Source organism: Hibiscus syriacus, unplaced genomic scaffold (assembly GCF_006381635.1).
Source record: "Hibiscus syriacus cultivar Baekdansim isolate YM2019G1 unplaced genomic scaffold, ASM638163v2 tig00110050_pilon, whole genome shotgun sequence".
Lineage (NCBI taxonomy): Eukaryota > Viridiplantae > Streptophyta > Magnoliopsida > Malvales > Malvaceae > Hibiscus > Hibiscus syriacus.
The window spans coordinates 1,204,481-1,218,329 of record NW_024062576.1 but is presented as its reverse complement, the minus strand read 5'-3'; the positions used below and the strand labels follow the sequence as shown (position 1 = coordinate 1,218,329).

At 32.4% G+C, this 13,849-nt stretch overlaps 1 protein-coding gene and 1 pseudogene across 2 annotated transcripts; both read right to left on the bottom strand.

The window, feature by feature from the left end:
• Positions 1 to 3,773: 3,773 nt before the first annotated feature.
• Positions 3,774 to 5,960, bottom strand: LOC120214078 (annotated as a pseudogene).
• Positions 5,961 to 11,206: 5,246 nt separating this feature from the next.
• Positions 11,207 to 12,555, bottom strand: LOC120214077 (probable aquaporin PIP1-4). 2 transcript variants are annotated; one of them, XM_039212070.1, is made up of 4 exons: positions 11,821 to 12,555; positions 11,601 to 11,741; positions 11,373 to 11,522; positions 11,207 to 11,341 (listed from the first exon to the last, which is right to left on the bottom strand). In XM_039212070.1, exons 1-3 carry the CDS (start codon positions 12,448 to 12,450, stop codon positions 11,430 to 11,432), a joined length of 864 nt encoding a protein of 287 aa, XP_039068001.1. In that variant the 5' UTR covers positions 12,451 to 12,555; the 3' UTR covers positions 11,207 to 11,341; positions 11,373 to 11,429. The 2 variants fall into 2 exon arrangements, with proteins under 2 accessions (XP_039068001.1, XP_039068002.1); XM_039212071.1 differs by having other exon boundaries at positions 11,235 to 11,347; positions 11,379 to 11,522.
• Between the last annotated feature and the right edge of the window lie 1,294 nt (positions 12,556 to 13,849).

Here is a 13,849-nt window from a genome sequence, read left to right as displayed (position 1 = left end):
TCAAGAAGAAAATTGGGGCTGAACGCTAAAGGCGAAGACTACGTACCCATAAGAAGATAATTGGGCCGTGAAAGAAAATTTGATCCAATGGACTTGGTTTCTTCTTCAATCTCATTCATTTCTTATTGTGGTAATTTTAAATGCTTCAAGTTCAACCCCATGAAACATATTCAAAATACCATGTACTCTTTGGTTCAAAAAAGAGTTCCATTCATAAACTCTGAAGGCTACCTTACTTTCCAAGTAAAAGTACCTTAAATTTCACTCTACAACTCTCAGTTTGATGTAAGTAATATGAAAAAGAGTGTCCCTAAGGCGGAATGTCCTTAAATGTTGGTACAAAATTTGATGGGCGTCCTTTATGTACTTTTCTTCTTCTTTTTTAGTAATTATAATCAATTATCCAAAAATATAGTTCTAGAGATAATTCATATATAGTAAACCTTGAATCAATATGAACAAATGTGAGCTGAAATTCATACCTACATAAATTTATGCATGATCATAATTGAATCTAAGACCTTAAGAACCAAGTCACTTTAATGGCCTCTTAACTCTAAATTTTCAAGATAGACCATTTGACAATAAATGTTCAATCACGTTGTTGGAGTCGTTGATGGTTGAACCCGTGACCTTTAGGAACAATAATTATTCTTATAACCATCCAGCTCAGTTGGTAGAGCACAAGGTTCTTAACCTTGAGGTCGTGGGATCGAGTCCCACGGAGGGCATTTCATAATTCGGAGGTCTCTTACGGAAGCTGCTCTCAATCTGGTGTTGGGGGTAACCTACTATCTTACCTTCCCCTTACCCCATATATATGAGAAAAAGGGACAACCATTTTTTGATTTGTGGACATACATCTTTTTTTTAAATACAATCTCGCTAAATGATTGAATTTAAGGTTTATACATATATGTTACAACCTCTTATCTAACTCATGTTTGCATTATCGCGAACATATGATATGTTATGTATATGTGGTGTGTTTCTTTTTAGGCATCAATTTTTTTTCCAGAATATTTTACCCCTTCAATTTTGAATTGAATATTTTATAATTTAAATTTTATTTTATTTTCGTTGACAATTGAATAATTTTTTATTTACAATTCAAATAAATTTTTAGTTAGAACTCAGAACTGATAAATTAAGGAGTATACATAAAAACTCATTTCAAATAAAAAAGGAAAAAGTTAAATTAAATATGATAAACTAGATCTACTAATTTATTTTTTAATGTTTAAACGTAACATATTAACTCAAGGAATAATTATTGTATGATTTAATTTGTTTTGAGAATATTTTAGAATTTTAATAAATTTTCTGGGAACTATATATATAGATATATATATATATATTGTTTTTTTTTGTAAATTTATGGAGAATTTTTATAGTTCTGTTAAAAATTTGAAGTTTATTTCGATTTCTTTCGTGAGAGTAACCAATTTGCTTATTTTCAAAATTGATAGTAATCCAATGAGTATATAGACTAATTTGTTAATGGATTTTTAGATAGGCATAATACAACAAAATAACCCTAACGTTTGACAATAGTGTCAAATTTACCCGTATTATTTTTTTTTAACATTTGACCACTGAACATTTAACTTTAGGTAAAAAATCACCGTTGATAGATGGAAACTGTCAGTTAACTGACGGTCAATGTCATATGCTGACGGAGTAAGCACACATGGACATGGAAGCTAACGTGGCATGTCCATGTCAGAGATAATGATGACGTGGTTATACCATGTCAAAATTTTTAAAATTAAAATAAATAATTTTATGATTAATATTATTTATATTTAATTATTTATGATCAATTAGAGAATGACATGTGTCACTCTATGGTGGCGAAAAGCATGGATGTGAAGATTCTACCGATATCGAATCCGACGACAACATCGAAAAATATAGCTTCTGACCAACAATTATGGTTCTTGAATATCCGATGAAACAGTCAACGACATTATCAAAAACCCATAATCAAAAACTCAAAACAAAACCTAAAAATCTCTTCTTTTTACGAAATCATACTATACTTCGTCTTCAACCTTGAGATGAATACTAATTTCATTTGCTGAGATAAAATAATGGTAATTTTAGCTTGAAAACAACAAAACAATAATCAACAAAATTAACATAAAATCAAAGAATTACCCTATTTGAAAAGAAGGTTCAACCAAATCATTGTCTTCAAACCGATAAAAATGTTCAAAACTAAGTCTATCTATTCTAGTATATTATGAATTTCTAAATGAAAATCCCTCGAAAATGAAAGCCGAAAAAACCCAGAAGAAAACAAAAAAAACAGAACCCAAAAACAAGAAATGGAAGAACAAGAATACCAGATTGCTTCGAGAGAATATTTGCTTTATTTTCATTCGGTTGAGGAGAAGAACAAGAACATGGGTGTTGATTTTTGAAACTAAAAAAGGGGAAAAGAAAGGAAATAACAAGAACATGTGTGTTGATTGTTGGAACTAAAAAAGGGGAAAAGAAAGGGAGAAAGGAAGAGAAGGTCACGCGTTTATTTTTTTTCATTAAATTTAAATTTAAGTATATATTAAATAGGGTTTGTTTCATCATTTTACAAAGTAAATAGTTTGGTCTGGTGGTAAAAGCTATCTATCCCACATTATTTGGCCAAATTTGAGTCCGCTCTCATGTATATATTTTGATAGTTCTTTCAAACCAACATCAATAAGAGAGTGACACATGTTATTATCTAATTGATAATAAATAAATAAATAATTAAATCATAATAATTTTATTTTTTATTTAAAAAATCTGATGTGGCATTGCCACATCATCATCTACCATGACCTAGATATGCCACATCAGCATTTCCCTCCACCTATTCTTGCTTAGTCAACTCCAAGCGACCGTCAGTTGACTAATAATTTTCATCCATAAAAGGTGATTTTTAACCCAAAGTTAAACTTTCATTGGTCAAATGTTCCAAAAAAATAATACGGGCAAGTTTGACAGTTTACACTAATGTCAAACATTAGGGGTATTTTTATTGTATTATGCCTTTTAAATATTCAAATTGTAAAAATTTAACCGAGTTGAAAATGGAAAGTTAAAAAAATATTTGAGTTGATTAAAAAATAAATAACTCAAAAAATAAATTGTAAACATTACAAATTTAAAATATAAAATTAAAATATAAATTTTACACAAATTATATATTAAATAATAACCCTTTGATGTAATTGTAATTGCTAACCAGTATATTTTACAGTTTTAACTTGTCCAACACATAGCAACAAAATTATTTCTGTTTTTTATTGAGACAAACATACAATAAATGTTGAGTTGTTGCAATTAAAGAGAGCGAATTTAAGAGCTGCAGCAGATGTGGGACTGATTGACAGTGTGGCTAACAATAGAATGCCAGCGTTTGGAGTAACAATTCTCTGCCAGAGCCACGTTCATTATTAATGCATGAAAATGTACATATAAGGCCAATCCAGCTGATTCTATTCAAAGCCATTTGCTAACGGACCACTCAAATTTAGGTCAACCCAATGAATTTTCCACTATTCTCCTTTACCTTTTTATGGTTATGTAAATTCTGAATCATATCATTTGTTTGCTAATTTTGGGGACATTAATGGTACGGGGCTACACAACAAGTCAGCTGCATACCCTGCAATTTCATCTAATCGTTGCTTATTATTCCTTGACATTGAGTCGGAAAAATACTAAGATGCAGATAGATAGGAAATGGCCAGTGGCCACTAGCACATTAAATATTTGTTTCTATAAAAAAAATAGTACCAAAATATACATAGTTGTTACTCTTTTCAGAATTAGCATCACAATCGGTTTTTAATTGTAAGACAGTTTTTAACACAATGCAAAACAATAGGAAAACTAATATAAATTATCTTCTTCTTCTTCTTTTGATTAAGCCTTTTCCTTTTCCTGTTTTTTTTCCTTCTTGGATGGAACCCGACCATCGGTTCCGGCAAGCATAGCGTACTTATCTTTCCTAGTCAAGTTCGTGCAATCGAATCCCAATGTCCCGGCGAGCACCCTTTGGATGTAGTTTGCAACTTCAATGGCTGATTTTCCACCTTTGAAAGTGAGTTCTGTAGGCAGCTGGTTCAAGAAGGTGATCTCGTAAGTAGGCATCGGGTTCATGAACACGAAATAAGGGTCCAACAACTTGTGACCCCGAACCGTTGTCCCCTGGAAGACTGATTGCTTCGTGTTGATTGCGACCGGTACAATCCTGTCGGTGAGTTCGGCAAACAGAGCACTGAATCTTAGAAGGAACGGTTCCCTGCAAGTCGTCCCTTCGGGACATAGAACCAAATCGCCCTCCTCGAGAATGCGCTTGATGTTGGCCGCATCTTTCTCTCTTTCCCTCGATAACGCGACAGCCTTAATTAGCGAAATAATCTCGGTGAATTTGCTAATGCTGTAAGTAACACAAGTGATTTTTCGGCCTAAGGCCACGGCTGTCACAACTGGGTCCAACACCGTTCTATGGTTACAAACAAAGAGGACCCCACTCTGGCCTTTCCCTGGTGGCGGTGTACCCTTAACAATCAGTTTGATCCCTAAGAGCTTGTAATTGTACCGAGCGATTTGGTCCGGCAACGGGATGTTTGTGTAAACCCGGAGTAGGGAGAGGATGAAGCCTATGGGAAGCCATAGGAAGGTCAAGAGGGCAGCCAATGGTGTAGGCCTTTGGACAAGGCGACCTTCATGGAATATAACAGGGCTTAGAAGCTTGTTCCTTGGTAATGGATCACATTTGGCTCTTGGCACCATGTATCCTTCCTGCACATACCAACAAAAAATCACCGTAAAAAATTCCAAGCATATGCTAAATGTTGTTCTTTTTATTACAAAACATAGTTAATTTATGAGTAGAGTTACTATATTTATGGGCTACACATGTTTCTTTCATGTAAGACTTTCCATGCAAGCAACAACACCAAAATTATGAAATAAATAAATACAAATGCATTGAACATCACGAGAATCATGACCTGCATAAAAACTAGAGGTGCAAAAGAGTGGTTAAGGCACGAAAAAGTTGTGTTAATAAGTAAAAAAATAAAAAATAAAAAAGTCTAAAAATGTGAAATTTCTATGATTCGAATATGAATTCTTTTTTATTTGATAATATTTTTGCAGGTGTACCCATTAACATTATGAGTAGGAACCTTGTGGACCATTGAAATATAAATTTTGTAATGGAAAAAAATCAAAAGCAATTTAATGCCGGGGAGAGACAAAGGAGACATATCAAGCAAATCAATATTAAATCATAAACGTTCTCACCAACCATATTGCAGGACCAAACATAATCTTATGCTTAAGGAATCTGTATTAGAACATGTATTAAGTTAAGCATTTTGGATTAAAATCTGCAATTGTAAATACGTATGTGTAATGCATCATAACAGTACTTTAAAAGAAAAGGGACGAACCTTGCATAATGACATGAAATCATGGTCAGTTTCTCGGTCACCTGCAGCTCGGTTCCAATAACCTTGTCTGCTCCTAAAAATGTCTTGGCAAAAGGTTCCACCATGATCCTAGGATTTGCTGTGACAATGTATCTTTTCGCAAAGGAGCTTAAAACTCTCCATGTCTCTGGATGAACATCCTCCGAATAAAACTTGGGCAAGACCGACCTGGAGACGAGCTCGATGTCTCGAACTTTCAGCCCGGCAAAGGCGATGAAAATGAAGATACTGATGGCCACGGATTCGGAGATGAACAAGTAGGTGAAGTACACGAATGGAACTGATGTTAAGAGCACAAGTGCTCTAATAAGGCTACCCGCGTCGAGTGCAACCAGCATGAAATAAGGAAAAGCACTACGTGACACGAGAAGGGTTCCGCCTAAATCCGCAGCCACCGTCTGATTCGATCTTCCCTCGCTGCTACATTTGGATATCGGTTCGAATCGACGGTGAGCCCCCATGATTGTGGAAGAGCTAAGAAACTTTTATGTTAGTTATGAAGAGAAAGGAGAGAAAGATGGCAAATGGGGATTCGATAATGAAATTGTTGAAGCTATTTGTTAGGGTTTACATAGCATGAAAAAGAACATATAAATGTAGTTGAGACTTTGATGGATAAGGAAAGGCAATAATTTCTAATTAAAATAACTTATTAGTTTAAACAGTGATTAACGTATTCATAATCTTGAGGTCGGAGTAGTTGGAAATCAGATACCAATATATCTACAATTTCATTCAATTAGCCTATATTTTGGTTCATGGCCGCCGCCCACAACCGCTTCATCAAAGCTTGACTTTCGGCTCCAATTATTTTAGAAATGCTCAATACCTGTTATGCTCCCTGTGCAATAGGTAAATTTTAAAGTCATTCCCTTTGATTAATCCGGGAAAAACAAGGTAATATTTATTAAAAAAATTCAATTATTTGAAATTGACACTCATATGTAACATATACGTAGTGTTCGAATCCAATATTTCAAGAAATAATAATAATTTATTAACGACCCAAGTCCTTTGGTTTGCACTCTTCAAGTCATATTTGAATTAGTATTTAATTGTACTATAAAATTTGAGTAATAATTTAAAATTTTAATCTTATTTTAAGAATTCTAAATAAAATTAACCAAAATAGAAATTTTTATATAGAAAAATTGTAAATTATTTTTAAAAACTATATAAAATAATATAATTAATATTTTATTTTAAATAGTTTACCTTTAATTTTTTAACTAATTTATAATTATACGTTTAGTCATTTACAATATTAATGTTTTACAAATTAGATTAACGATGATCATCGTTAGTGATACTCAACAGTTCTCGTCGAGCGTTGTAGAATTTTCCTATTAATAAATATAAATTTTACAATTAATAAGAAAATATTAAGAAAAATATAAAATACATAAAACGGACTTTATTGAGTGAAAGAATTTATTTCATGATTTGATTAAAGGTGGGAAGAAATTATGACATTTTAGGTAATATAGGGGACGTGGGGGTTGAGCAGAAAGTGAGCAATAACTAAAATATTACAATAAAGAAAAACTAAAATATTTACTACACTTTATAATAAATATTTTAAACTAAATTAAATTGATGTGTGATTAATTGATGTTAATAAATTAAGTCGGACTTTTAAATATAATATATATTAGATAATATTAACAATAATACATTAATTTCAATAGATGTAAAGGGGAGAAAAGCAGCTGGATGCGGCGGCTTCAGCAGTTAAGCCAGCTGGAGACTTGAGCTGCTTGACATTAATTAATACAAGGCTAACTAAATTGGCTTTAATTTTTAAACAATTTATCCAAATACAATCTATGACTTCACATTTAATTTAACACAAGATTTATTTTTTTGTAAAATTAGTTAACCTCCCTACAATCCCAACTAAATGCCATTCACTTATTTTCATATTTTTAGTTGGCCACTCAATTATTTTTTTCAAAATCATACTTCATATTCTGTTTTGTTTCTATTTTGATTACTTATCATTGGGCTTGACGATTGACTTAACGTAAATTGTGATATGACATGGTATAATAATAGTGTCTCTAAAACTTACATATTCTATCAAATTGACCCTAATTTAAAATAATTCAAAAAATCAATAATTAAAAACCCTATAAATTTTATTCACATTTTAATTTAAAATAATTTATTAATATTGTAACACCCTAAACCCGAATGAACCTAAAATATTACATTGGGCCACCAAGGCAACTCATGATTTTAAAAAATATGTTCATTTTCTTTTCGAAACATACAATGGTATCAAAATAGACATACATAATAGTTATAAAAACATTTGATAAACCGGAGCTCCGTGAAACATAATTTAAAACCAAAATAGTACTAACTTAGAGTTATAAATATGAAATACAATAATAAGGGTCCTATAAATATATGTGTTCAAAATAGTACGAACTTAGAGTTATAAATAAAACCAAAATAGTACTAACTTAGAGTTATAAATAAAACCAAAATAGTACTAACTTAGAGTTATAAATATGAAATACAATAGTTCTAAAAATCAATCACATGCAACATTAATATTTGTTTATAATTTCATTAGACTTGATTCTGATTACGTTGTCCAAGCACTTGTTCGACACATGAGGGTGGTAATTATACCACATACACCAATAATATCAATAGAAGATGGTATGATTGTAGTCAAATTCATGCTTTTAGATACCCATGCGCTCACGTTGTTTATGCATGTATGTTGACCCACACTCTTATGCTAACACTGTAGCAAATACCGTAGATCCCAAAATAAACTTCAATATGTAGGGGTGTGCAAAAATACTCGACCTGGTTGACCTGCCACCCGAACCTAAAAAACCGGGTAATTTTCTAAAAATTACCCGACCAGGTCAGGTGCCCGACACAACATTTTTCGGGTTGGGACCGAATCATAAAATTGAGTTTTTTCGGGTACCCGGTTACCCGAGTACCTGGTTAGTTTATATATATATATATATATATATATATATATAATATAATCCAATTACTAAACCATTAACATGCTAATTTGTATAAATATTGATAATTTAGTAATTGGATTATGACTATCAAATATGATATTAATTTAATTGGATTAATTTGAAATTGGATTATAATTGGATTAGGTTTTGTTAGTCTAGGAAATTAAAGTCTAGGTAATTAAATTATATAAATGGGTTGTGATTATAATTTAGTATCATAATTGGATTACGTTTTGATAGTTTAGTAATTGGATGTAATGACTATCATAATTCATATTTACCCTAGTTCACTATGAATTTTTATGTTTTATTTATATTATGGATTATTAGATTTTGTATTTTTAACTTTTAAATTTTATGTTCGGATGTTGGAGTATGTAATTTGAAGTTTTGAACAATTAAATTTGTATATATATTTTTTAAAATTAATAATTTGAAAAATGAAAAAAAATGGGGTATCGGGTACCGGCAAAATCCATATACACGATTATCCGGTACCTGCAACATCCGGGTTGGGACACGGACCTACAAATCAACTACCCGAAGACCCGGGTACCCGACACTTCGGGTACCTGAAAATCCGGGTACCTGGATTTGAACACTCCTATCAATATGCCCTATTAGGCTAATTAATAAAATTATCTACCCTATTGGGCCAAAAAACCAGAATTTTAGGCTCTGGTCTTGGTAAAACATAGTGGGCCTAAGCTTGGTAGGCCTTACTTTTTTTTACCAAAACAAAATCAAGTGTCTATAAATGTCTCATTTCACCTATTGTTTTGGTATACATCTAATTGTTGCCTACATTGCTATTATTATTGTTAAATTATAATCATATACATTGATATTGTTTAACACTAAAGCATGATCATTGATATTACTATTGTTATTGTTAAAGTATGGTCATAGACATTATTATTGTTTATTGCTAAAGATGGTTATAGAGATGTCATCCAATAATATTCATGGTTAAGGCTACTCAAACTATGTAAACTTACATTGTATGTTTAGTTATTTTACAAGACATCGATATTCATCAACATTGATCTTATATCAGTGTAACTATCTTTTTTTTTGTTTTTTTCTAAAACTCTTAGTACGATAAATATGTACATAATTTTGTAATATGTGTTAAATGACATTTTGAGCCATGTTTGAGTTTTTAAAAAATATGATTCATATGTGTTAAATAACTATCTTGGTAAAATATGATTCGTGATTAAGGGCAAGATTGGTGCAACTTTTAAAAAATGATTTTTAAAAAATGTTCTAGAAATGGACTTTTAAAAATGGTGTAAAAAAGTATATCTTAAAATTTAACTGTTTGGAGTTGATGTTAAAAAGTGAGTTTGAAAAGATAAAATGTTAATTACATAAGTTATATTGAAAATTTAAAAATGTAGCATTTAAATTATATTTGCACTTATTAATACTATGATATATAAATCTATCAAATTAAACTATAATAAAAATATAAATAATATTTTAAGATAACTCATTAAGAATATTTTATATTTGAAATATTTTTTTAAGAAAAAATATATTATCAGTATTTTTTAACATGTAGACATAAAATTATTATGAAATAATAATTTAAATACTATTTTGACAAAAAGTTATTATAAAAAACCATTAGTAATTAAAATAAATTATTAAGTAATAAATTATTTTTTAAGGATGTTAGTATTAAATTATCAAAATAAAATATTAATACATAATTGAGTAGAGGTTATGCATTACTAAGGGTAAAATTATAATTTGTTTCCAAACGCAAAGTTGATACTGAAAAAGCTAACCACCGTTTCCACCATAATTTTTTTATTTTTTACCCGTTTGATATTAATTTTGCAATCAAAATGAGTTTTTTTTTTACCTAAAATTGCTTTAAAAAGTTGCACCAAACGGAACCTAGATGAGTGCTTCTAAACAATCATGTCAAACAGAACCTAAATTAGGAGATAATACTAGATGATTATGATTTATAAGTATTTAAAGTAGTTAATGAATTCTATGTCATCATAGTATGTTTAAGTATATTTTTATGTGGATTAACTTAATTGATTGATATATGATGTTTAGTGAATGATAGGAAAGGTTAGGAGAATTCCTCTTCGCGATATGCCATAAGTGTGAAAGAAAAGTGCTCATAAACCATCCTCACCAGAACTCTCTATCAGACTCGTGGATTTTAATGCTAAAAGCACGTCCCTTCAGTGAATTCTGTAGTTAGAGCTAAGTTCATTTCCTCAATGATGCACTATTACTCTCTCCATTCGAAGAACTAGAAGATAAGAAGGGAGAAGTAAAGATTTCTTGCACTAATGTCTCCATCTCTACTCCTTCATTCACACCACATTATCTGATTCAATAATAGAGATTTGATTGCGGCATTTCCTTTGGGATGCAAATACATGAAGAAAGGTTATGTGTTATCGCCATTTCTCAACCAATTTGCTCACACTCGTTGTTCCGAATAAAACTCCACTTATCTATCTCAATGTTCAAGGTTAGTTTCATGTCAATAATCTCTCCTAATACCTCATCTGTGGATCTACCAGAAACTTCAATTATTTTTAAGCTCGTGCAAAGTCAGTTTTTTATCTTTGTATATTCTTCGAAACCAAATATGCAAAGTCAGTTTTTTATCTTTGTATATTCATCGAAACCAAGTATGCAAAGTCAGTTTTTAATCAAATTTGTGATCACAATTAATATGTAGAGTAAAACTAACCCAATCGATCATTTATAGAGTAGAAAAATGATCAATCCTCCTTACATAACAACGTTCACTAGCATGGAACCATTAGTAGTAGCCACGGTTGTCCTTCAACTGACCATTTTAATTACATCCAGCAAAACTAAACACCATACTCATTCATCGTAAGAAAATGAAACATCACAGACTGACACATATAAACCACCTGTTTCCACCATCAACGGCTTATTTGGACTTGAAAGGGATGGCCCTTATCACTATTTGGTGGTACAAAGCTGCCAGTGCTGCTCCGATGAAAGGCCCTACCCAGAATATCCACTGCACCCATACAGGATTTTGCATTAGACGGAACGTTTTTCAAATCAAATTCATTGTGTTTATATAAAAAAGACTCACATGGTCATTCCATGCTTGCTCCTTGTTGTAAATAAGAGCTGCGCCAAGGCTCCGAGCCGGATTAATGCCTGTTCCTGTGACCGGGATTGTTGCCAAGTGAACTAGGAACACGGCGAAACCAATCGGCAGTGGCGCCAAGATCTGACATTCAATTTAAATTCAAAGATAAAAAGCTGTAATAATTTGAGATGAAACAGTAACTGTTGCTTTTTTTGCTTACCGGGACGTGGGAGTCACGTGCATTACGCTTGGCATCGGTGGCGGAGAAGACGGTATAAACAAGAACAAAGGTACCGACAATTTCAGCTCCGAGGCCACTGCTCTTGCTATAGCCTTTGTTAACGGTGTTTGCACCGCCGCCTAGTCTTTCGTACTGGCTCTTTTCGAAGCCCTTTACGACGGCAGCGCCACATATGGCTCCCAGACATTGCATTATCATGTAAAAGACTGCTCTTACCAGCGACAACTTCCTCGCTAAGAACAGCCCAAACGTCACCGCGGGGTTAATATGCCCACCTGAAATGCCTGCGGTGCAGTAGACAAGAGCGAAGATCATGCCACCGAAAGCCCAAGCGATGCCCTGGATCCCCACTGTCTTACACTTGGTTGGAGATTTGAAGACGCCCATCACGGTTAGAACAGTGATGTAAAGGAACAAGAAAGTGGCGACGAATTCTGCTATGCCGGCCCTATAAAAGGACCATGAGCTTAACTCGCCTGGCTCGAACAGAGGTGCTGCAGGTGGTTCCTTGTAGTCCTTGGCATCTTGAGTTTGAGCGGCTGTTCCTATAGGCTGCCTCTCTCTGTACTTATTGGCTCCCAATCTTACATCTTCACCCTGTCCTTCCATTGCTCTTGCTGGGGATGAGCACTGAGGATTATTGTTTTCAGGCTTTCTGGGTTTGAAATGTATCCAACTATGAACTTAAAAGTGAATTATGGGCATAGGTTTGGAAGCGAGGGGAGGATGTATTTATACCACATTTCATTACAGTTTTAGTCCTTATAGTATGTTGGAACTAGATATTTATTATCCTATTTTAACTTTACATGATTTGATCCCTTATAATATTATTGGTAAGTTTTTTTTTTTTAAAAATGAGAATATTATGTTAATTAATCAGAAATGGCTTCATGAAGAATACCATTTGAAATAAAATTGGACAATTAAACGTAGAATATATATTTAAATCAAAATTTAAAAAATAATTTTATCAACGCATGAGTTGCATCGCATCAAAGATATTGAACTATAATATTTTTGTGGGTTGTTAAGGTCTCTACAATCTCCAGAGATAGATCAACTCTAAATGAGATAAATTTATTTATATTAACCAACTCTAATCCAATGTTGTCTACATGTACCTCCACGAAATTAGCAGCATGTATGACACTTAAAAGAATGTGCATGCATCACCATTTGTGTAGCGTGGTCACGAGTTATCACCCCAAAGGATGCATGTCCCATAGTTGCAACACTCCTATACTAATCTTAATCACCTCAACAGACCATCGTTTTCCACACGAGTTTAACCTCAAACTATTTATGTTAAAGCGATGATTATGATTTACTATTTTCAATCATCTGATCACACAAAAAGTTCCATATGAAAATTTATGTAATCATTTTAACACAAAAAATTGATAGTGTATCAATTTGGATCTAATAATAACAATAAAAAACATGTCAAAGTAAAATGATTAAAGCCTAAATTTCAACATAGTTGATAGGCTAAAAGCAGAAGTAGACGTTTCTTAACGTGACTTTGGGACGAAGATTGAGGGGGTGTATAAGCTGAATCCACGTGGAGTACTGTGATTGGTTGGAGAGGATAATGGAGAGTGTAAACTGTGGTAACATGTGGCCGACACTCCACAAATCTCGAAAAGTCGCTTCTCTGCTGGATATCATGTCAAGATTTTTGAGTAATTTTCACTTCATTAAATATAGACCTTGCATTTTCAATTCTGTAAGCATGCAGTAGTGGTCTTTTTCTTCTTTTTTTACAATATGTGGTGAGCAATGGGCAATATGGTTATGATTCTCGCTTTCGGCGTAAATTATTGTTCATATTCAAAATTTATTTTTATTATTTTAAATATATATTTTGTTTATGGCCTTGATAACGAGACAAAATTTTGATAGAATCAATTGTAGAACGATTTCAAATGATTTTGATTTTCAGATTTAGACATGTGATGCATTTACTGAGGTTAAAGCAGGGACTGCCAAATGTTACAGTCCCAAA

What these genes read in the sequence shown, in the direction of transcription:
- LOC120214077 (XM_039212070.1), bottom strand. Translation starts at nt 12,450, where the DNA reads ATGGAAGGACAGGGTGAAGATGTAAGATTGGGAGCCAATAAGTACAGA. An exon ending in CACGTGACTCCCACGTCCCG is followed by an intron (nt 11,742 to 11,820) that starts GTAAGCAAAAAA and finishes ATTGAATGTCAG; the next exon opens with ATCTTGGCGCCACTGCCGAT. An exon ending in AGCAAGCATGGAATGACCAT is followed by an intron (nt 11,523 to 11,600) that starts GTGAGTCTTTTT and finishes GTATGGGTGCAG; the next exon opens with TGGATATTCTGGGTAGGGCC.